The 24,645-nt window shown below is 36.6% G+C and overlaps 1 protein-coding gene across 5 annotated transcripts in view; it reads left to right on the top strand.

Annotated features, from left to right (window-relative positions):
* Positions 1 to 24,645, top strand: part of LOC118740764 (piezo-type mechanosensitive ion channel component) — a 116,689-nt gene that overhangs the window by 62,720 nt on the left and 29,324 nt on the right. Inside the window, exons 6-20 of one of the 5 annotated variants that reach the window (XM_036472427.1) lie at positions 98 to 224; positions 321 to 440; positions 939 to 1,101; positions 3,718 to 3,777; positions 6,634 to 6,825; positions 6,990 to 7,187; positions 7,251 to 7,801; positions 7,881 to 8,256; positions 9,439 to 9,612; positions 9,686 to 10,184; positions 10,299 to 11,085; positions 11,160 to 11,317; positions 19,474 to 19,530; positions 22,742 to 22,795; positions 23,687 to 23,823. In XM_036472427.1, the coding sequence (XP_036328320.1) occupies positions 98 to 224; positions 321 to 440; positions 939 to 1,101; positions 3,718 to 3,777; positions 6,634 to 6,825; positions 6,990 to 7,187; positions 7,251 to 7,801; positions 7,881 to 8,256; positions 9,439 to 9,612; positions 9,686 to 10,184; positions 10,299 to 11,085; positions 11,160 to 11,317; positions 19,474 to 19,530; positions 22,742 to 22,795; positions 23,687 to 23,823 (3,653 nt within the window). Of the gene's footprint in view, positions 1 to 97; positions 225 to 320; positions 441 to 938; positions 1,102 to 1,712; positions 1,848 to 3,717; positions 3,778 to 6,633; positions 6,826 to 6,989; positions 7,802 to 7,880; positions 8,257 to 9,438; positions 9,613 to 9,685; positions 10,185 to 10,298; positions 11,086 to 11,159; positions 11,318 to 19,473; positions 19,531 to 22,741; positions 22,796 to 23,686; positions 23,824 to 24,645 lie in introns of all 5 variants that reach the window. The other 4 variants (XM_036472429.1, XM_036472428.1, XM_036472426.1 and 1 more) reach the window with 4 other exon arrangements.

Genomic DNA, 24,645 nt, shown 5'->3' with positions numbered 1-24,645 from the left:
GGATCAACTGCAGTTAATTCCCGAGTTGATCCGGATCAAACGCTGCCGTCTGTTTATGCTTTTACATTTTATATTTTGCATCTCTTTCTCTCTCTAGCACCACTCTTCTGCCTGGCGATGCTCTTTGTTATATCCGTGCTGCGGCCGTCAGCGCCTGCTGGATTATACTTTCTCATATTCCTGTTGAGTGGCACATACTGGGCCACCTATAATTCGCTGCGACAGTGAGTGTGATTTAAAGAAAAAATTTCTATTGTAGCAAAATATATTTATCTGGTAATATTAATGCCAATATTTTCATTAACAATCCCTAACCACAGAGGATTCTCCGTGCTGCTGCGTTTTCTCATGCTGATGATTGCATTGCACTCGGTGTGTATTGTCGCATATCAAACGCCATGGGCGCAACATTATTTGAGTAGTGATAATTTAATAGCAAGGTAAGTAAAATGTGCATACATTAGGGTGGTCATTCAAATAGCAACATCAAAATGAAGGCTTGCGTACAAAACAAAAACATCCGCGGAAATTTCAAAACTTAACACAAATGGCAGTCGCTACAAGAGTTTGAAAAAATTATTATTTTTTAAATCGCAGATATTCTACAAAATTTTTATTTTGGCCACCTATAACTCGGCTAATTTATGAATTTATATTAATAAGTTTCAGTAATATGTCAAATTGATCAGATTTTAAGTCAAAGTTTTGTCGAATTTTTGCGATAAAAAAAAAATTTTTAAATCAAACCCTGTTAGCGACCTCTAAAAATTAATTTAAAATTTTTTAACTCTTATGGATGTTTTTATTTTGCACGCAAAAGAAAATAAAGGGGGGCCCCATAAAAAATTTTAGATGTTGATATTGTACGGACCACCCTAACATTCATACATAGCATGTTGTAAGCAAATGCGCTTAAATTAATATACACATCTTTTCAGACTGATCGGCCTGGAGCCGTTGGTCCTATCGTCCTGCGATCGGGATATACGCGTTATGAGCTACAATTTGAAGTACAGTTTCGACTCCTTCATTCTTCCTATTTTAATGCTGTTAACATATTTTGTGCTTGCGCTCACCGCCAAGTGCCTAAGCAATGCAAATGTGAGTATTAAGATAAATTTCAAAATGTATTTTTTTGAACTTACCAAAGTAAAAAAAAAAAAAAAAAATATTCTTACTGCATACATACATATCTAATACTTTGCGGGGGTCTTATTTGCATTTTAACCAATTTCATGGTTATTCTGTATTAACTAATCGAAGAATGCACACTACAACAAAAACAAAAAACAGCAATTGCATTTTCATATCAATTAAAAAAAATATATGTACGCTACACTTTTTAACACAAATAATACCCCATCTCTAAAAAAAGGCTTTTGGCTTTATTGTGCCCGACTTTTTTGTTTTTATATAAAAGCGAAATTCGTATGTGAACTAATTTGACTAAACAAAATTTCAAACTTGAATCTCTTTCCTTTCTTTTAATGCTGCTTTTGCGTCCAAACCAACAATGCTACCACTGCTGCTCCGAAAAACAAAAATCCAATTCGAACGCAACACCTACAAAACAAAAATATGTATTCGTATATTTACAAAAACAACAAATATTAATGTATTTTTTACTCTATTAATATGATATGTAAATTCTAAAATATATTTTGTAATTCTGTGCACTACCCCAAATTTGATAACCCGTCCGGCATGCTTAGGTCACTGCAAAGCCCAAACCCGCCAAAGGCCAATTAGAAAATGGTAGTAGATTAAATCGTCAAATATCTCGCGTAACGACACATTCATTGCGTAGTAGTAAAAAGGATAGTTGGACACGTGCACAACGCCTGACTGTAAGCAAAAAAAAAAATTTAGCATAGTTTCATTAACATACATGCATCTAAACATTACTGGAAACTTGCATATAAATGCGGTTGTTTAAGTTATAATTGGACTACCTTTTTTGTAAAAATTCCTCTGGATGTTATTAGACGATTTGAAGTAATAAAAACTTATTCCTTTCTTTGCTTTAAAGTTTTAACTGGGATATTCACCGCGTTAATAGTTCGTTTGAATAGGCAGTTTGTTTGGCAGTTATTAAAATTCGAAAAAAATATTTGGTTTTTCTTTAGAAATTCATTTATTTTTGACCTTAAAGGATCGTTTAGGTCCATTGTTTTCGGTGCTTGTTAGGTTTTAACGCTTTAGCCCCCACTTCGGTTGACTTTTAGGGAGTTTCCTTAAAAAGAAAGGTTTTATTTTTTACGGCTCTATTGAACCTAGTTTATAAACAACATGAAACTATAAGGTATAAGGTGATTCTTACGGCGAGAGCTAGAAAATTTCCCGGAAATTTTTGGCAAAAATTTTTAATATTATTTACCTACACGCCACTTGATTTTAAAAAAACTTGCCCGGAACTTGTTCTAGATAAACAAGACTCATTGTGGTAAGAGTTAAGGGGTTAAAATGCTCCACGAAAAAAATACTCACAAAAGATTTATGTATCCGAAGCCGAGAAATATGTTCCACAATTGGAATTTATTTGTAAATAGGTATAAAAAGGTGAAAATTGAATCTACTGTAAAAATGTGTGATGAGGTTGAGCGAGATCTTCTTGTGGTTTGACTATCACGTATGGGAACTGCCGTTTAGGCGTAGTTGGTTTAGGCCCTAAAATTGCTGTTCCACTGTGTAATCCAACTAGTTCTAATTGGTATATGGAAAGGTTAAGGCTTTTAAAGTTCCTGAAATATGTATATGGACCACATAAAATTCAAACTTCTAAAATCACTTTTAATAAACTAAAACTATAAACTAAGTGAAACTGGTCTTAAATTAAAGGCGTCGAGTATATATTTTTTCGACTATGAGCTTTTAATACTGAAGAATTCTACGTGTAATTCTAAGCAAATTTGCCAAAGAAACCATGGGTCTAAAATCAATTTGGAGTTTGCCATGAGGAGCCCATTTGTGCACTTACTTTTTTCTTAAAACTCCCAGCAGAGGGCGCAACAGGGAAAATGTTCACATTTTCTTCGTAACCTATTTTTGCAATTTGGCAAACTCCAAATTGATTTTAGACCCTTGGTTTCTTCAGCAAATTTGCTTAAAATTACAGAAAGCATTCTTCTATGTTATACGCACATAGTCAAAGAAAATTGACCCGCCCTAGTGCATAACTTAAATAAAAATTTTTACCCGAACTTAATTATACACAATTTTATTTTGTATTCATATTAAAATTACTTTGTCCTGTGGCCTTCTTATTTTTTCACTTTTAAAAGTATTTTTTTTTTAATATAAAAAGTAGTAAGATAAAATTTTACTATTTACGCAACTGTATTGTAAACCTGAATTGAATATTTGATTATTTTTTTATTTTTTTTATTTTTATTATTTTGTTGATTACCAAATTACTCTGCAAAAATTGTTTTTAACTCAAAATTTGCATTTTTCATTATTTCTTATATTTTTTTAATAGTTAACTAAAGCTTTTTACTGAAATTTTATTTTCCTTATTCGTACCAAGTATTTATATCCTTTTTTGTTTTGTCCTTAATACCCTTCTTCCTTTCCCCTCTCATTTCCAGCACACTTTTCTAATAACAACTAAATTTCTTTCGAAATTTTGAAAAAGAAACTTAAATAATTTTCAGCACATCTTTATTGCTTTCAATTGCGTTTTGTTTTTAAGTTTATGCTTTTCTACTTTTACTTTAGGTTTCGTTACGTCGTGACCAACGTCCAAAAAGTACTATCGAACCGACTGAGACGACACCTGTACGTAAACTAACCTGTGTGTTAAATGAAAAAAAAACTCAAATTTAAAAATCTTTCAACTAACTAAAGTTTGCTATATAAAAAAAAAAACCATCATAATAATCAATTAACCCCAACATTTATTTTAAGTGTTTAACTTGTTTGTCTACAATTCATGTTATCCTTGTCATAAGACTTAGGCTTAGAGATCACAAGTCGGTTCCTAACTACACCCGATCCTCTTAGTAATTATACATACATACATTTATAATCGTAGCTCGTATATGTAAATAAAGTATATAGTATAGTTTAAATAAGTAGGGACTTACCTTTGCACAAAGCAAATTTGATTTTAAAAACAATGTTGGACAGAGGCGTGCCCTGTTAACGTATATATCAGTGACGATCAGAGGAAGCTTTTACTCTGTGCGCATCCATATTAAATCTATTGGAATTATAAAAAGCTTCAACATCGCGATTGGTTTTTGTGTTGACTTGTCTATGTAAAATGTGAAGAAAGCTTAAGAAGCTCGACACACATGCCTATAGCAGTCACGAGAAAAACAAATTCCACAGAAAAGCTTTTTAAAGCTTTCTATAGAATTTCTATTGATCCGCACAGGATAAAAAAACTAGGCGTCGCTGGCCTAAACTTGTGATGGGCAGCGCATACAGAGCTTTTCTAAGCTTGACATACGTTGTGTTGTATAGACGTATGTGGAGTAAAAGCCCTAATTGCCGCTACTGCTCTAAATCAATCGCGATTAAAGAGAGCTTTTCTATTTCGTAAGACATTTATCAATTCATGAAACTATCTTGAAAGCTCTTTTCTGCATATCGAAAGACTAATCGAAAGATCTGCTAACTAGGAGCTCTCCGGTTATTATTTGCCTTTTAGCAATATGTTTTCTAAAAATTAAATTAAATTGAAAAATATTTTGTTTTAATAAAAAAAATTCAAATGAAATTATCACATTAAAAAAATAAATAAAACAATTTCCTACAAACTATATCCAATTGAAAAAAAGATTGCTTGTTTTAAAACAATAAATACTCAAAATTTAAAGAAAGTGAAATTTAAAAAAGAAAAAAATTCAAATGAAGAAATAAAATAGTTTTCCAAAAAGTAAGTGAAATTGAGAAATATAAAATATTTTTCTTTTTAATACAATACATTCTAAAAGTAAAAGAAAAGTTAATAGAACAATTTATTTAAAAAAAAGCTAAAATAACTTCCTAAAATATAAAAATCAAATTAAACTAAAACTTTTATTTTTAAAACAATAAAACCAAAAAATTAAATAAAAAATAATAATTAAAAAATGAAAAAACTAATTAAAAGTTCCTGAAAATTAAATAAAAAAAAATATATTTTTCTTTTTAAAACAATAACATCTAAAAATTAAGAGAAAATCAAATAAAACTAATCATTTAAACATTGAAAAGATTAAGTTGTTAAAAATTAAATTAAATTAAAAAACGTATTTCCTTTAAAAACAATAAAATCTAAAAATTTAATGAAAAGTCAATTAAAAAACATATTTTTTAAGACAATATAATCTAAAAATTAATAGAAAAGTAAATAAAAAGTAATAATTTAATGCAGAAAAAATAAGTTTCTAAAAGTTGAGACAATGAGAGTTAAATTTAAATTTAATTTAAAATTATTAAAATTAAAAAAAGAGAAAAGTAAAATCAGTTCCTAAAAATCAAAAGAAATTTGAAAAAATATGTGCTAAGACAATAAAATCTAAAAATTGAAAGAAAAGTAAATGAAAAATAAAAAAAATAGTTCCCACCAATTAAATGAAATTATAAAAAAATATTTTTCTTTTTAAGACAATGAAATTTAAAAATGTAAATAATTTAAAAAAGGAAATATTAAAATCAGTTCTTAAAAATTAAACGAAAAAGATTTTTTTTATAAAACAATAAAATCTAAAAACTAAACGAAAATTAAATTAAAAAAATACTCGCTACCCGAGGCTTTCAACCTCGGATCTCTCGAATGGCACGTCAGTGCTTTGCTCACTCGGCCATTGAGACTGTTGGAGCAGCGCCCGCAAAATGATATGCATCTCCAAAGTGGGCAAGGGAGCTCTTTTTTAAGACTTTCGTGCCAGAGTAAAAAAACTCTTTCACACTATTTTGCCTACTCTCTTTCAATTGTCTTACAAACGACTTGCAAGTATCTTTTTCAGAATTGCCCTATTAAAAAGCTTCTCTCGGGGTTTATATTTTGATCGCGACTGCCCTGAGGCATTATGCGATTTTTATCAAAATTTTTCATTTGAAGAGCTTTTGAAAAGCTTTAACTACTTTTAAAATCGGCTTTACTTTCTGTATGGGTAAGTTAAATACTGTTTTTGTCTGGGTTGGTGTCAGTTTTAAATGTGTAAATACGTAAAAATCTTTTCATGTAGAAATTAGCTGTTTATTCTGTTAAGAAAATGTCTCTTGTCCTACCCCATTACCCAACAAATACTTATTAAACACCCAATTTTCTACTTCTGTACTTAGTTAAGTAAACTTTGTGATAACGTTTCATACTTAAGCGTGAAAAAATAGAATTTCTAACTGCATAATAACTAACATGCCACCATATAATTAATCTCTGTCATTCTACTACTTATGAGCATCCATCATTGTTCACATCTGTTGTACGTTTTGTCTTAGCAGCTCATGCTTCCAGCGATGGAATTCACTAATTAACACTCTCATTCATTGTGTTCGTTAATGAGCGTTTATTGGATTATTATCGAATCCATTTGTCTATGGTCTAACTGCTTGTTATATTTTTATTTTCCAGATTATGTTTTTATTTTAAGAGTTAGTGTAATAAATAATTTCCTTTTCTCATACCACTTTATCTATCAGCTGGTGAAACGTTTACGCAAAAGTGATGCCAAAGAAATCACAAGCGATGAAATTGCACTGGAAACGCAGACGTCCACACAATCCGTCGATATATTTACTAATACGATATGCGATCAGATTTGCTATGGCTTTATAAGCATTGGCCAGTTTATATATCAGAATAGTTATATATTTACAAATATCTCTATGATGGTGAGTATGAAAAGTAAAATGTTCATCGTAAATGTAAAAAAGTAAATCCCAAAAGCATATTTAAGTTCTTCCCAGATTTTTCTGAGGAGCTAGTTTTTATATTTGTTTAGCTCAAAACTTCGATTGCATTTTGAAAGTTTAACGGTCTCTTAAACTCCTTTCAGACCTGGTCCATCATTTATCACAGTTGGCTGACCTTCGTTCTACTACTTTGGGCCAACATACTTTGGATGATACCCAATCAGCGTAAGGCCATGATGCGTTCCAGTCCCTTCATCGTATGCTATGCCGAGTTACTACTGATAGCGCAATATATTTATGGCATGAATTTGAAAAATGACGAATTACCCTCCAAAGTTGATGTAAGTTCATTAATGATCATATTTCTTATTCGCGTCCTGCTAATCATTCCCTCCTCTACACAGACCGCCGGCATCAATTTGCAACAAATCGGTCTTGAGCGCCCGCAGGAGCATGGCACACACCCCTGTGTGCCACTAATTGTCAAAACGCTCTTTCTACTCATGTTTTGGGTTACTTCAAGGCAGTTTTTCCAAGAGAAAGCCGAGGAGAAACGCAATAAGCGTAAAACACCTATTGCAATGGCACTTGAAACTATAGATTCGGATACATCCGTTGAATCGGCGCGCAAGCATACATCGAAATTCCTCAAGAAAATTGGCGATATCGTGAAAAATCTTTTAGTGCGCTTATGGATTTGGATGCTAGTTTTGGTGATCTTCTTGTGCGCCATGACGGGAAAATTTATGACCGGTTTTCGCATATGCTACATGGCGTTATTTCTCTTCTTCTTACTCGTCTTCCAATCATCATCGAAGGTGTGGGTCAAGGTCATGTATGGTTTTTGGCTATTCATCATCTTCTATGCCATGTCCATGCTGATACTCATTTACACCTATCAATTTGATAAATTCGATCAATATTGGTATGAGTATTTGAATATATCACAAACGCTGTAAGTATGAATGAAATGGAAATTATGAAAACAAATATGTTTGGCTATTAACAAAAAATGTTTTTTCTTTCACGCGCAGCCAAAACGATATCGGCCTGGAGCGTTACAAAACCAAAGATCTCTTCCTGCATCTGGTCTCACCAACGCTAATCGTTGTACTAACAGTCATACAGGTGCATTATTTCCATCGTCGTTTCATTGAGTCGCTAGGAGAGCGTGAACCGGCTGACATAAATGATGCACGGGTCCCAAAAACTGAAACTGAGCAGCCTAGAAAAGACTCGAAGTCTGATCGTAGCAATGATGCTACGAAATTGATTGTTTCATCGCTAAAACGTTTACGTAATATTACAAGGCATTACTTCATTGTTTCGAAGAAATTGTTTTGGCGCTTCTTGGAATTACACATCATTAAGGCTGTATATATAACAGCATTTGTTTGCGCCGTTAATGAGGTAAGAATTTGAAATTGAAATTTATTTTCGAGAATTTCCTGGCTTACATTGAAAAAGGTTGCTCTTCGATATTCTAAAAAAACCAACCTGAAAAACTATGCACATTTCGTAGTTTGATTTTTTTCCAAAATTGAGAAATGTTTACATAAATTAGTCGTCTAAAGGATTTTAAAGGCATTGAAAGTATTGAAAATATCAGCAGCTAAATACTGTCACAGTGCTTCACGTCTTTACCAGACAAAAAACCACATTTTTAAACAGAAGACTGACCATGGTGTCGGAGCAGGAGTCTATGGCATACAATCCAGAAGATTCCTTTTCACTCGTTCCCACCACAGTCGGGTCCACGTAACCGGAACGACCCAGATTTATATTTGGCCAAGGACTGTCACTCCAGCAACACTCCCCAAAAACATTTTGGGGAACTTGTATGCTGCTACAACAACAACAACAGCGATTCATAGACATAGGTTTGCCATAGAGCTCCGTCTGGATAATTACGGTCTATAAAAATAGAGATCAATCTGGCATAGCAGTATAATTTCTCAATTTTCATCCAAGATAAGACTGAATACTGATTATACACGAACTAAAATAGCACTACATATGGCCTTCAGGGTGAAGCAGGCGTTTTCTAAAGGCCTGGGATTAAGAAAATCAACCCATCTGCCTAATTTTGCAAGTGTTTTTCAGGCAAATGTATTCGTTATAACTGAATGTTGTCGTCTATTAAAACGTAGTGACTTAGGCCAACGTCAAGGCGAACTCGAAGCTAATTACGGAGTTTAGAGCTCTTTTAAATGCAGTTAATAGTGATTTCGAATTTGATTTACATAGTTTGTGGCCGCATATGAGTTAGCAAGGGATGGTTCCACATTGGCCGCAATCGAGGAACGTGTATCACCTCGAATCGGAACTAGTATATACGAGGAAACTTCGAACAGGTTCTACGTTTTACTTTTAGGCACTATGATATATATCACCTCAAACTCCCAAGCCAGATATACTACCGATCTATTCTCAATTTCTGCGAAATTAACCCGATTATGAAGTCAGTTTTTCTAAGGCAAAATAAAGTTCATTTGATGCGAAATTTGTAATGAGCCTCAAAAATTAAGATATTATGAATATAATGTGTATAAATATAAATTACTATTGAGATCCACTTTCTGGTACTTCTAGGTGTGTGTTATTCACGTCATATTCGTAGCGCTCTGCGTACTGGGTTGCATCACAAGAACCTCTATACAAATCTTTATCAGCCGCATAATCTCTTTTGTTGTATCAATTATAATATTAGCAAAAATGATCTACCAAATTGGTTATCTATCGCATGAGGATTACGATGTGAAATGCGTAAGTGAAGAATTTTCTTTTAACTCTGCTACAAACCATTTTACTAACTTCCTTTTACAATTTTAATTTTCAGGATAATGAAAACACAACACACGGCAATAGCGCAGTATGGTTTGGCCTACAGAAAGCCGATGATACGACAAATGGTTTAATTGGTCTCATAAAAATGTACATTATTTATATGATCGCTGTAACGCTGCACGCTGTGGTCAGTCTAAGGCAATTCCAAATGCGCGCAATTTATGGCCATTCGCAAAAAGATCATGGCAAAGTGCTATTCCCTAGCACGGATCGTGTCAAAGCGGAAAAGAATCTCAAATCTATGATACAGTATCTCTTCAATTATGGCTTTTATAAGTTTGGACAAGAAATCTCACTGATAATGTTGGTCACCACAATTGCCTATCGACAGGATATTGTAGCGATTTGTTATGTTGTGTGGTTATCTGTGCTGTTGATGTTCAGTCGAAAGCGGCGTAGCTCCGTTTGGGGTATATTCCAAGTGTTCATTGCGTTGGGTATATTTTTACAATACCTAGTTTTACTCGGATTGCCGCCAAGCCTTTGTTTGGGTAAGTTAAGTGATTGAAGACGACATTTATTTATCCGGTGGACAATATGTATATAATTTACGTTTCAAAATGATACTTGTTGCTATGCCATAACTAAATTTCTATTAATTTCAGAATACCCATGGCAGGATTCTCGCTTCTCAGCACCCATACAAGGCTGGCTTTTGCTCCCCGGTAACCTGCATTATGATCACTCGAAAAAATTGATTTTCGATTTCATTCTCCTACTGATGGTAACGCGTCAAAAGCGTATCTACCGCATCGAAGAACGTCTCGGCGACAGCTATCCGGGTGGCTCGAATCGTAATGTGGTTAAGGACATTGAAGATTTGGGTCGTGTGCCTTTTGAAAATCCAACAAATGATTTCCTTTCGCATGTGCGCAACTACTTGGATATTTTCATGTATGCCATACTCTGCGGCTTCTTTTGGGTAACACTGGCCACCGTATTTTTGGCCGGCACAAATATGAGTGATTTTCTCGCTTTGGGTTATCTAATTGGCGCTTTCACATTCTTGTGGGAAGGTTCCGATTTCTATTTGCGTCCCATACGTCAAATAATCAATCGTTGGCGTTGGCTGCTCGCTTTTAATGTTTTTAATATTGTTGTGAAGACCTGTTTTGAAATGGCTGGTTGTCTATTCTTAGAAGAATTAACACAGAATTGCTGCTGGCTTGTACATTTGTTGGGCATCGGCTGTTACTTTCATACGCAAATACCCGTCGATGATGCACTAAAGGATAAAGGCGGTGGCGAATGCCCGGAGGTGAATAAATCGACAATACTAATGTGGGATACTATTTGTTTTGCATTCCTCATACTACAAATGCGTATCTTCAAATCGCATTATTTCTGTCACATAATCATCGATACGAAGGCGAATAGCATATTGGCGACGAGGTGCGTTGGTTGGGATAAATTTATGTATATAATGTTCTTCTTTATAATTAATACATCTTTTATTATCTTTGCAGAGGCGCTGATATTATTGAGGATCTACGTCAGAAACAAATCGAACATCGTCAACAACATGAAAACGAAATTTTGGTCAAGATCAAGCGCAAAATGGAACGTATACGTGCCACACAACAAAAGATGTTGAAACCCATTGATAAACCCACACATTTCGATGGTAAGTTGTTTGGTTTCAAATGCTATTTACATGCCTATAAAATTCGCATGGCTCTGATGAGTATGAAGATTTATTTTTTGAATGACATCCCAAAATATGATGTTTTGTATATATTAAAATTGAGTGATTTTCTGTTTAAATTTGTGCAATTTTTGAAAGTCACATAAGCAGAATGAAAAATCCACTAGGTTAGATGTTTTATTTTTTTCTTTTTTGCATTTACTTTTTGCAAAATATTAAGTCAGTTCTTGGTCCAAGCTGGAAAAACTAACTTTGCGTCTAATAGATTATAATTGCAAGTTTTCCAACAAGAGCAAAACGTTTTTAAGGCGGGTTACTATAATTTAGATTCTCAATAATATTCTTATGTTATCCTTCGCATTGATGTACTCAGTGAAGTAAAAAGTCAGTGGCATTCTCAACTTATTGTCAATAGTCACCCTGCTTGGCGCATCCCATACTCAATATTCAATTCCCGGAGTTTTTTTTTTTGAAATATTTGAAAGCTACACCGCTGGCATCTCCATGTTATCCATTGGCTCAGCACGCCTAACTGTTCTGAATGCATCACTAATGCTCGTTGCTTATCAGCTTACAGCAGCTAGAGCATAACTCCGCCAATGGACTTAGCCCCATGAAACAAAAGGGTAGACAATCTTGCTCTACACCACTTCATCTTCCTGCACTCACTTCTCTCTCTCTCTCTCTCCCTCATATATTGCTTTTGATGTGTGTTTATAAAGCATATGGACTCATTCAGTTTGAGTGAAAAAAGTCATTTTATATTACTGCACAAGATATGTATATTCCCCACTTCTGCTGCTCTTGGGCGAGTTCTATAATTTTTGTTGTTGCTGTTGTTGTTGTAGCGGCTACAACAACCCCGCCCAGGACGGTTGGTATCTCAGTCGTTGTCGTCAAGTTCCACTAACGGCAGCCCTAGGAAGCGTGCAGCTTCTGTAGGGTTGGTCCACAGGGACAAGGCGTTAGGGTTGTCGGGTTTTCCGGGCATGCGAAGAGATGTTTCGAGTCATGTGGGGTCTCTCCGCATGCCGGACACTCATTTGCCACATCCTCATTCAATCTACTCAGGTAGGAGTTTAACCGGCTGCAGTAGCCGGAGCGAAGCTGGGCTATTGTCGTTCGTGTCTCCCGAGGCAGATGAAGCCCCGTCTCGTCTATGTCCGGGGGCGGTATGCCTAGAACGGCATTCACAGGTCTATAGTCTACATAACTCGAGACTGACTCCCTGTGAATGCCGTTCAGGGCCAGTCGGTAAGCTGACGGGTCCAGAGATTGCTTGATGAACCTCTGGACTTCGTCCGTCAGTTCATATAAATGCCTCCTGACGGGCCTAGGCGAGGGCTCCTCTGCAAGCAGCTGTCTGTTTGGGTGGCCACATCTGTGGCTCCCGATCAGGAACTGCTTGCAGAGCATTATGTTGTGCTCCTTTACGGGGAGCATTTGCGCCTCGACGTGGAGATGGTGTTCGGGCGACATCAGGAGGCATCCTGGCGCTGTCCTGAGTGCGGTGTTCTGTACAGTCTGTAGCTTCGTCCACTGCGTCCTACTAGTCCCCGGCGACCACACTGGCGCTGCGTAGTTTAAAACCGGCCGGCCTATTGCCTTGTATGTTGCCAGCAACGTTTCTTTGTCTTTGCCCCAAGTACTGCCGGCTAGCGACTTGAGGACCTTGTTGCGGCTCTGTACTTTATTGACAATAGCGGTTGCGTGCGCAGAGAAGGAGAGCAGGCTGTCGTATGTTACTCCGAGTATTTTGGGGTTATTCACCGTCGGAATTGGTGTGTCATCGACGTGAATCCCCAGCGGTAGCCTGACCTCCTTCGTCCAGGTTGTGAACAGGGTCGCGGAGGATTTCGTAGGGGAGAGGGCTAGACACTTTGCAGTGAAGAAGCGAGAAAGTTCGGAGAGATACCCGTTTACTTTCGAACACAGGTCATCAATTCCATTCCCAGTCGCCATGATCGAGCAATCGTCGGCATAAGAGACAATCGAGACTCCCTCTGGTGGTTGAGGGAGCTTTGAAATGTAAAAGTTAAACAGTAGCGGGGAAAGGACACCACCCTGAGGAAACCCCTGTTTTATTTTTCGCTGTTTACTCGTTTTGTCTCTAAACATTACCGACGAATGTCGACCACTCAGATAATTTGCCGACCACCGTTTGAGCCTCTGTGGGAGAGAGGAGGCCTCTATATCTTCTATTAGCGTGGAATGGCAGACGGTGTCAAACGCCTTTGACAAGTCCAACGCCACTAGAATCGTTCTCTCACAGGGACGGTTTCGGTTAAGGCCACGAGTTATCTGAGTGTTTATGGTAAGTGCTGTTGTTGTACTGTGCACTTTACGGAAACCATGCTGATGCTTCGCTGGGGTCAAGTGGTTTGTGAAATACGGGAGTAGCAAGGCCTCGAGTGTCTTCGCTACCGGGGAAAGGAGTGTTATCGGACGATAAGAATCTCCTTTGTTGGCAGGTTTCCCCGGTTTGAGCAGTGGGACCACTCTCCCCACCTTCCAGATGTCTGGGATGATGAGAGTGGCCATAGACAAATTGAGGACCTCCGTTAGGTACGCTACCCCCGCAGGACCCAAATTTTTCAGCATCAGCATGCATATTCCGTCGGGACCCATGACTTTGGAGGCTTTCGCCTTCCCGATGGCCACCTGAACTTCACCGCAAGTGAAAGCAAGGGGGGCACAGGTTGTTGGCAGTTTGTGCAGCCTTCTGGTCACTCGACGCTTGGCTTTGTCCACCGGAGGATGCAGTATGAACTGCCGGCTAAAATAGCTCGCGCATCGCTCCGGGTCCGACGAAGCATGGTCGCCGAAGGAAATTTCGACTCTGTCGTCGTGCTTCGTCGGATTGGACAGTGACCTCACGGTTGACCAAAGCTTGCTAACACCAGAGGTGAAGTTACAGGTCTTCAGATGCTCCTCCCACTTCTTCCGCTTATGTACGTTTACTAGTTGCCGAATCTCCGCGTTGAGATCCCTGATACGGGGATGTCCGGGATCGGCCTGACGAAGGCTATCTATAATTTTTCTTCTCATTTGGCTCTACAGCCATTTGTTGGTTTTGGGACGAAGCCAAGAAACTTAGCTTTCCTCCTTTGCGAAGTTGCGCCAGTTGTGCCTCGCTAGTGCAGACAGGTTCTTCTACACGTAGACCTTCCATTGTGTTCGCGGGCGTTGTTGTTGTTGTTGTTGTTGTTGTTGTAGCGGCTACAACAACCACGCGCAGATCGGTTAGTCCCTCAGTCGTTGTCATCAATCCCTAGGAAGCGTGCAGCTTCAACGGGGTCTGCCCATAGGGACAGGGGCGTTAGTGTGTTGGGGTTTAGAGGGCATGCGAAGGGATGCTAGGAGTCATGGGGCGACTCTCCGCATGCCGGCGTCCTTTCTTTCGTTGTCCACTCATGGGTACCGAGTCGAAGGAGCCTCGTGATCCATGCGTGTAAAACATGCCCAAGCCAGCGCACTCGTTTAAAAATTTCCGATAGTTCGTCATTCCATCTTCTTCGGTACCCGTCGTACACGCAAACAGGGCCATAGCTTTTGATTGGAATAGATCTATCGGATGCCCCCCCAAAGCATTCTTATCTTTTTTCGCCTTATAAAAGTATAACGGGTTTGTGTGTGCTTTTCAATTGCCTACCGAGCCCAAAATACCACCTGTTTGCAAGAGTTATTCTTCGTTTATTCTCCGGGCTGAGATTGTTGGTGGTCTTTATGTTGCATCCTACTTCACTTTACGGCCTTTTATTTGTTTCCAGTAGGTACTTTGTCTTGGCTTCGTTCACCGCTAGACAAACCTCTTTCGCTTATTTTTCTTAGCTGGAAATGCTGTGCTGATTTCCCTGAGTCTCGTCGGCCTGAGCTCCATAGTTCCCCTTTCGTAAAAATGCGTCTATTTATAGGTGAAAAGACCAAATAAGGTACTGATTAACCTGATTATATGTATGTATGTGCAAAAATTTTCGAAGAGAATGAATCAAGTTGAAGTCTAACGGTGCATGTTCAAGAGAGTATGACAATATTCATCCGAATCGACTGTTCGGTTTCGTGGTAAGAGCTCAAAGAACGCCACACCCTTCCAATTCCATCGTACTGAGATACTTTTGAAGCACTTTAGAACTAACACCGTTGATTGCTGACAAATGTTTTGTTGTCAAAGGCTGTTTTGTGATCCTCTGTAATATTTTTTTCTGATTCTGTTAGAACTTTTCTTTGTATAGAATTGTACTAAATAGACTTGAAGCACAGTTTTATAGGAATAGATCAAAAGTGTGAAGCCTAAAGCTGTTGGTTGGGAGGATTACTTAAAAATTAAAGCTCCGACTGGAAAAGAAGTCGCAGCTGAACAAAATTTTGGAATTTATTACAATAGTTTTTTGTTAATACACAAATTTACATATATTTTTTGGCTTGTACGAAAATCCGCTTTGGACATTGGCAAGCAGTTTGTATTTAAGCATGGCTTAAAAGATAGCTCTCCTTAAGCCCCGTGCTATTAATATTTTGCTGATTTTCTTTTACAACTAAACACCTCCATACTTTTCGGCGTTCGTGTGAAGCCGCACATAATTTTACGCGTGCACTTTTAGAATGCATTTATTAATTTATTTTTTTATTTTTTGCGCGGTAAGTGCATTTTTCAAAATGACTTTTTGAAGAAAAATGTATGTAGTACGTCGCTTTTGAGTTGAGTTTATTAAGTTTTGTGTGACATAAATACAAATACTACGTTCCAAACAATTTGAACACACAAAAAAAAACACACTCACCAAAAAACAACCCACCAATTAAATAATTTTTGTAGAAGTAGTCACTTCGACTGCTGAAAATGAGTTGAAGCCAACGCTTCAGGCAGCGCCCTTGGCGCACGAAAGCAGTTTCACTTCCTGTCATGGCTCACACGGCTATCACACACCCGACGAAGATGATACCAGCGCATCCAGCTCGACTTCGCAAGCGCACAGCAGCAGCAGCAGTGGCAGTGGTAGTGGTAGCAGTCGTAGCGCTAATAGGCGTGAAAAGCGTGTGCATAATGATGGCACTGAAAGCGATACAAGCAGTGAGGAGTGCGTACAACTGATCGATAATGACACTGTGCAACACAATATACGCATTGAATATGCCGACTATGGTGGTTCTGAAGTGGCTACCGATTATGCTGATGTGCTATCGGAGAAGAGTGAGAACACCGATAATGCACTCGCCGAAGATGTTGTTGCTGGCGCTGTGCGCTTGCGCTTGCCCAAAATCGATATACAGCCGCATTCGCAGGTAAGTAGTGAATATTATTTAAAATTTGTGTAACGATACTTTTCAACTATACCAAAAATTTCTGCGTCGCTAAATACGTAAAGCCCACCACACCCAGTTCGGATCACACTACAATTCCTCTGGATGGTTTTCTCGACGTACATCGCATGTCATTTGGTTCTGCTCCCAATTCCGATTTGACAGCGGTCATACGCGAAGAGGACTCCGACGTTTCGAATGAGGTCTTCTCGCCACCAACTTATGTAACACGCAGCATGCAGCTACTTTGTTGAGAAGTGTAATTCTCATTAGTTTGTATTGTTTTGTAGGAATCCATACAGCAGCCGACTTTGTTGCACACTTTAGTGGTTCCCGTGACTACGTCGTGCAGTCTTAATGTAAATGTTAGTGGTGGCAGCTCGATTATCTCTTCGAATTTGATAACTGATGGTGCCTCTGGTCGTCATCGTCGTCAGTCATCAGTTAATGCTGTTTCATGGAATGAAACTGTTTCGGTGCAATGCGCTCCGGATGAAAATACTGATCCCGCTGAAGAAGTAGGCTTTAAAAAGTTATTATGAGACTGGAACACTGGAAAATGTGGTTGACGAAGAAATGTGGTTTGAGAAAGCCTGTTTGTAGTGGCATACCTGCTCTTATTTAGCCATATTTAGCGATAAAAACTCTACCGTAGCAATTTCTGGCATTGCACTGCAAATATGACACAATCATTTCATTTCATTTCATTTTTCAGACAATCGAAATAGCATTTTGTGTCCGTCTTCTATGCTCATTCCTACGACAGAAACATTTAGATTTATATCCTTTGAAGGATACTAGCTCCGACTCAAAAGTGAAAGGTAATGCAAAACGCCTTTCGCAAAAATACTGGGGTCAGCGTAACCGGAGTTGGACTGATGAATGTTATTTTTTTTTACGAAAAAATTACAAAGACGTCGACGACGACAACCTTAACAGGGCCATATCTTCTCCTTCCGCTAACATCCATAATACCTTTTCGATTGTCGTCGGCGCATTCCGAGAGCTTTGCATTAGCTAGTAAGGAGCAAAGCGGCCATATTCATTGTTTTTCTTTGGCAGATGATTGCTTTCCGACCCCCACCGAATGTAAGCGGATGATTTGGCTCCGACTCTTAATAACAGTGAACTTCTCCACACTTCTCTCCTCTAGGATGCGCTCCCTCGCGTAAACGATGGATGCTATCCAGAGTCCGTGGACCTGTCACAAATTCAGATGAATTTCCACCCGTGGGGGTGTCACCTCGAGTAACATTTTCGCATTCTGCAGTTTTTCCCGACTTCAGTGGATATTCCTTCCCGTCATCATCATTGTAAGTCCCCAGACGCTCTAAGGCCATACGGATCAATCGTTCCAGTGGATTGTCGCCTTTTAAGGAAAGCATGAAGCGTATATTCTAAACCCCATATACCGCAGGGCTAAAGCCTTCTAAGTTTCCTATTCGATGAAGTTTGTTTTGAGCTGGACACGCTTCGTGTCAATTTATTACCCCCTTTCTTTTCATTTTCTTTATGAATATCTTTTACCATATTCACACACTGTTATCGATAAATTTATTGTTGTACTTATCGATATAATAATCGGCATGATTGCTGAAACAATTATCGAAAACGTTATCTATATCGATAATCATAGTGGCATTGTTTTTGTTATCCATATTGCTATCGATATATTTAAATTACGTCGTTATCGGTACAATTAGTGCGCATGTAAATCTAAAAATTTAAAATTATTATTATTCCAATGCCACGACGCGCTTGTCAGCCACCTTTTCATTTACGTCCCAGTCTAATATTCTCTACTTCTTTATCTTTACGATTCGTAATAATAACTTGTTTTAAACCATCAAGCCTTCGGTGGAATTGTCTGTCACCATGCGCCAGAAGTCGCTACATCGACGTCACCTGAGTTTGGGCAATGCTACATACCCCTTGGATGAGCAGAGTGTGCTGCGGGATAGCACGCGACGTGACAGTAGCGTGTCTTGGGCGCGTGATGCCGCCACTCAACGTGCCAAAACACGTCCGCACAGTTGGGGGCCCGTTGGTACGGCCTATTATATGGATTCGTTGATGTCTGAACCAGTCGATACTAAGCTGCATGGACAATGTATTTGGAGATTAATAATATTATTTTCTAACACTCTTAAGCATACATATATTTATTTTATTTTGTGAATAATAGATTTGTAAATTTTATGAATTGTACATAAGTTTGTATGTATTTTAAAACAACTTGTTTCAAAACAATAAAAGTTTCGCTAATTTAGAGAAAAACTGATGCACCGCTGTTTGTAAATAACACAAAAGTCAATTTAGAAAAATTGTAAATGTCTTTTACTTAAATTTTTTTAATTACTACTAACATGAAATGTACATATAAATGGACAAAGTTCTTTGTAAATAAATAAAAACGCATATCGAAATGCCATAATTTTAGGTTAGTATGTGACGTATGTAGTTGAAACGTGTCTTTTTCGTGAAATTGAGTAATTTTTCTACTTAAAAAAAAAAAATTAGAAAAATTACAACTACACTTTTATATAAAACATTTTAACAATAGGTGCCTACATTACTGTGTATATTACCTGTGTCTTCTGATTTGAAGACCAAGCTCCGTCATTTATGCCGCGCCACTTCTTGTTATAAGCCTGGCTTTAGTAGTTGAATTTTATTATTGCCAACACATTTGCATTTATTTTGCTTTTAAGCATAATTATGAGCATATTTCTTTTATAACGCTTTATATATACATATTTGTTTTATTATTATGCTTATTATGTTTGTGTTTTCTTCTTCAATTCCCTTTGATTTTATATTTTTAATATTTCTAGAACATGGTGCTCCAAGCAAACAGCACAAACGGAAAGAGATTAAGTTACACGGACCTGGTAAAATCCATTTGCTTTTATGCTTACATAATACAGAATTTGTTTTAAATTATGTATTAATTTTATATTTAATTATATATACACACATGCCTATATACAATATTTATATTATTTATATTCATTTAGTACTATATTTGTTTACGCACATATCGCTTACATTTCAATCCAATTAAATTTCGATTTTTGTGCTAGTGAAGTATCCTTAATGTTATATGTACACTGAAAAATTGGGTTGCTTTTATGCACCCACACACATACATACATACATATGTACCCAGTAATTTATTTATATTTGTGTATTTTAGTTAATTTTTTTCTACCACCGGTCTTCAACGTAGTATGTCTGTGCCCGTTTTAGATTTATTTTAATTGCTTCTGCCTATGAATTTTGCTTGCTTGTTGTCCCGAAAAAAATAATACGTTCAAAATGTCCCTTATATTATATGCATTTACAGTCAGATCGACAGACTTACATTCATCTGTAAATATGTGAATTTCTTATGATTTCAACTTTATATACAATATATTTTAATGGTTCCTTAACCGAGATTGTTTTAGAGATAATTTTAAATTCTATTAATTGTAAATACGCCCATAAATACTTTAAACTCATATACATATATATCATTTAATTTTTCATAGCCTCAAATTCAATGTTTCAGAGTGAGATAATGGACCGTATCCATATAACCTAAGCAAATACTTCTTTCTTAAAATTTCAGACTATTAACTTAATTTGTTCAAATAAATTTGAGTGAAAGGAATGCGATTTAAAAAAGCAATTGCTTAGTTTTTGTGCATACGACCCAATATCCTCTTTTTTAAACCCAAGAAGAGCGCCACTCAAAGAAATAGCTCAAATATGGGAGATGAAGGGAGCGATGGTCAAAACATACATATACTTGTCTACAAGTCTTGTAGTAGGCACTCTTTCCGCGCGCATACCCGCTCCTACTTTCAAAACATTGATATGCTCTGAGATTGTAGGAATTTTCAACATTCCTAAATTCATAAAGAGCCTTGGTCGCAGCCTGACGGACAATAATCGGGGTTGGCAAGTTTTGGGCCGCATGTTTAGTTTTCTAAATGAGCCGCTAAAACTAAAACTACAAAATTACTAAAACTAAAAAGTCAAGGCTTAAACTATATTTTTATACATACATATGTATGTATGTCCATATTTTGCGAAATGTTTTTGGATAGTTTCAAACCAATAGTTCTCAAAAACGGAATAAATGAGTGGACAGATTTTGATAATACTGTTCAAGTATGTATGCACATTTTATTGTTGAAAACTGAGTAAAGTATATAACTAGATGGCCCTATGTCTCGAAGGCGTGAATAGTTATAGCGTTTTCTTTTCTCCTAAAAATTGTGCCCTTTCCCATAGTATTTGTGCGTAGAGGGCACTGAGAAGGCAACATTTTTCTGTAGAAAAGAAAACGCCATTAGTTAAAAATTTTACGGTAGCAGAACCAGGGACACTGCAAATTAGGGGGTTTTATGTATTCCGACTTGATCCTAAAAGCCCAAAATACTGGCAGTGTGTTTTGGTTTGACTGTTTTGGATTGCCTGTAAATATTAAAATATTAAAAACCCACGCCTGTTTTAGGCCACTACCACTCCCCAGTACTTACTGCCTTCTGAGTTTGCTTTGTAACCGGAAATTTTTATTACCCAAAAATGTTACCACTTGTCACCGCGATTCTAGGTACGTTGGTAATGCAGTCAAAATGTTCAGGAATTCATCTTTGAAGATTTGGCGAAACTCTTTTATTGCATATTTCAGGGGGCAATATCTTGTTACCAGCTTATGAGATGGCAACAAACTTTACTGGTTAGAATAGTTCACGGAATCCGAAAAGGGTTTAAAAATTGACAGACACTTCTTTTACCGGTTACAAAACTTTTGTTGCCGGGGAAGAATAGACCTGTTAGTAAGTATAAGTCTCCAGGAAGACAAAGTGATTCCGATTTCACTCCCAATACCGTAGTGGAGTGGTACTCTGCAGAGTGTCACCTTGTTCCTCGCTGCCAAGAATGACATTATAAAAACACTCTTTGAAGAGGGACCAGATGACCGTATTCAATTTTCTTCTGGCGCGGTGCACTTCTTCCTGTACGATTGTGAGCCATGTGTATATTGCAAAAAAAAGCTCAGAGCTGGGTCTTTTAATACCTCTTTTATATCCTCAATCCGTCACAGAATAGAGTTTCCGTTCTATATTTTTTTTTTTTGAAACTTGCTCTCAAAGCAAATTTCTTTTAACATGGAATGTGTATGTCCGTATCATTCTAGCCCCAGGATTGTTACTAAAATACCTTATCTTAATAAAAGTACCGTCAGATATTTGCATTTGCCGAATTTTGGATTGGAGTGCAACCGAAAAGCGACTCCATAGCCGCAGTTGAACAAGCTCTCATTGACCCTGCGGCAAAGGGCAAAGATGTCCTTTGGAGTCTATTCAAACGTTTATGTAAAGCGTTTTGAATGTGTTTTCCATAGCATCCGAAGCAAAGGAAAAGGGTATTTGAAATTAAGTCTAATGTAGCAAAGCAAAAATTGAGAGCAAATCAGAGGTAGTCTCGCCACTTATAGGCGCCATAGACAGTGCGTCTGACTCGCGAGTCATCTGTGTACGTATTGACTCGCCTTTCGACTACAGACAGTTGAGCCATTCAGAGACATGCCAGAAACATGTCGGTGTAACTAACACATATTCATTTTCACTAACACATCCAAACCGACTCGTGAGTCAGACGCATCTTGTATGCTGCCTTTTAGAGTGATTGACTAGAGATTCTAGCCAAGTTAAGCTAATTTTCTTTTTATTTATTAATCATAAGAAGAAATCTTATATAAGGCTATGTAGTTCCACATTAAGTATGTTAGGCATTCATTGAAATAAGAAAATTATTTTTTAATTACAGTGTGCTACCGTTTAATTGGTTTTCCAGCCAATATCATTCATCTTCCTCTAAATAATTAAGGATATGTGCATACATACATACATACATATGTGTGAATTACTAATTTACTTACATATGTATTTCCATTTCATATTAATTATATCATTGCATTATTCACAATTTCACTACCAATTCGAGTTCATTATGAATTACGCAATTTTTATTTCCTCAAATAAAAAAAAAAAAAACAAAAAATATTTATCTTTAAGTTTTCTTTTGCATATTTTTTGATTTTCTTAGATGCGCCCGACGCGCCTGTTGTCGTTGAACAATTAAGGCTGCCACACAAAAAAGGTTTAATTTACGTTCTTTTTTTTACTTTGAGTAAATCAAATAATTTTTGGTTGTTGTAAAGAGTTAAATGAAATTGGAAATTAAACCACAAAAAAACAAAGTATCGCAAAGCAAACTACTAAACTTCGGCGAGATTGGTTGCTGAGCGCCTAATAAACTAACAAATGCATAGTTTTGAACTAAAAACTACTATTTGCAAAATAACCTTTTTAGCAGCGGCTGTCACACCCTTTAACTATATACGTACCTACTATACTACCTCATCCATAGTGCGCAATAAATACTAGGCCCTGCTTCCCGCAATTAAATGGCTGAATCGTGCGCTCGGCTTATACATTATAATCCTTCTTATTAGTCGATTGTTTTACTAAAAAAAAAGTACTCTCCTTTCTTTTTATGGCAACTGACGTCAAAAAAAAAAGTAGAAAGAAAAATCTTTGTAATTTTTTTGGTGTACTGATCTGAGTATTTTATACTCAGCTTCATTCACAAGTCTGGTTCAGTACTTTTCAAGGTATTGCTTTAACAATTCTAACCATACCTACATATTTGGCTCTACTTATCTACTCTTTAAACATACATACATATGTAAATATATTTAACATTAGTTGTTTGTATATATTTAATTACATATGTACATAACTATATGCATCACTAACCTTTTAATGGATGTTCGAAACTACTACTACTTAATTGTACATTTGTCTGGTGTTTGTTTTTCTGCTTTATTTGTACATACCTACTTACATATTTACTCTTACAATTTACATACTTATGTACTTACATATATATCGTGCTTTATTGTATTTATTTAGTGGATTTTGTTTATAAGCTTTTTTGTGAAACTAAGCAAATTTTTCCAACTCTCCTTTAATCCTTCGACGTTTTTAGCTGTACGTGCCGGAGATTATTACATGTTCGAAGATGTGGATGATAAATTCGAATTGGACGTAATCGATGATGAGCAAGATTTCCTATCGGAACAAGAAAGCGAAAAGAAATTGCAACGTCGTAAAACGGTCATAAATGTGAGTACAATGAAATGATAAATGCCAATTTTGACTAACTTGCCTAAATAGAAATAAAAGTATGCTAAGTAAGTATTACAAAGATAGCTGCATTGAAGAATAATTGATTGACTTGCATATATACAATAACATATGTAGCAGTTGAGCATATTGAATTTTGAAGTTATTCAAATAACATTATAATATAGGGTGTTTCAACAGGTGTTTGTATTTAAATTTTTAAAGTAGACCTACAAAGCCATCATCGTTGAAATTCGGTATTGTGCCGCCTTTTTTATCTAATTTTTAAACGACTTCACAAAAAGGAGGAAGGTTATCAATTCGTCGAAATATTTTTTTTTTTGTATGTATGTTACCGCATAACTTTGGACCACGTTAACCGATTTCTATAATTATTTTTTTAAAGGAAAGGTGTTACCTCACAGGTGGTTCTAATTTGGTTGAAATCCGATCATTGGATCATGAAGAGATTAACGATAATCTTAAATTTTTGTATGGGAATTGAAGTCGGTTTTGTTTTTTGCTTAAAAATTACTTGTCATTCATTGTGCTTTTATGGCGCATTTACATGGTATGAAGCCATATGAACTGTTGATACGCTAAAATAGAGGGACTACATGTTCTAATGAGGAATTCAATGATATGGAGTGGGATGCATATAATAAATTTTTTCATATGAAAAGTTATGGGGAGATACTGTAAACATACTGTTGTGATACTGTTAAGCATATGAAATTATAGCAAGTTGAATTTTCATACATCTTCCCATAAAAAGTTTAACAGATGCAGAGATACCAAGGGGGGTTTTCCCCATTTTGATGC

The sequence above is a fragment of the Rhagoletis pomonella genome, unplaced genomic scaffold (assembly GCF_013731165.1).
Source record: "Rhagoletis pomonella isolate Grant_MI unplaced genomic scaffold, Rhpom_1.0 Rhpom_scaffold_00006, whole genome shotgun sequence".
Lineage (NCBI taxonomy): Eukaryota > Metazoa > Arthropoda > Insecta > Diptera > Tephritidae > Rhagoletis > Rhagoletis pomonella.
The sequence above is the reverse complement of the archived record's forward strand: the minus strand, read 5'-3'. Positions and strand labels throughout refer to the sequence as shown.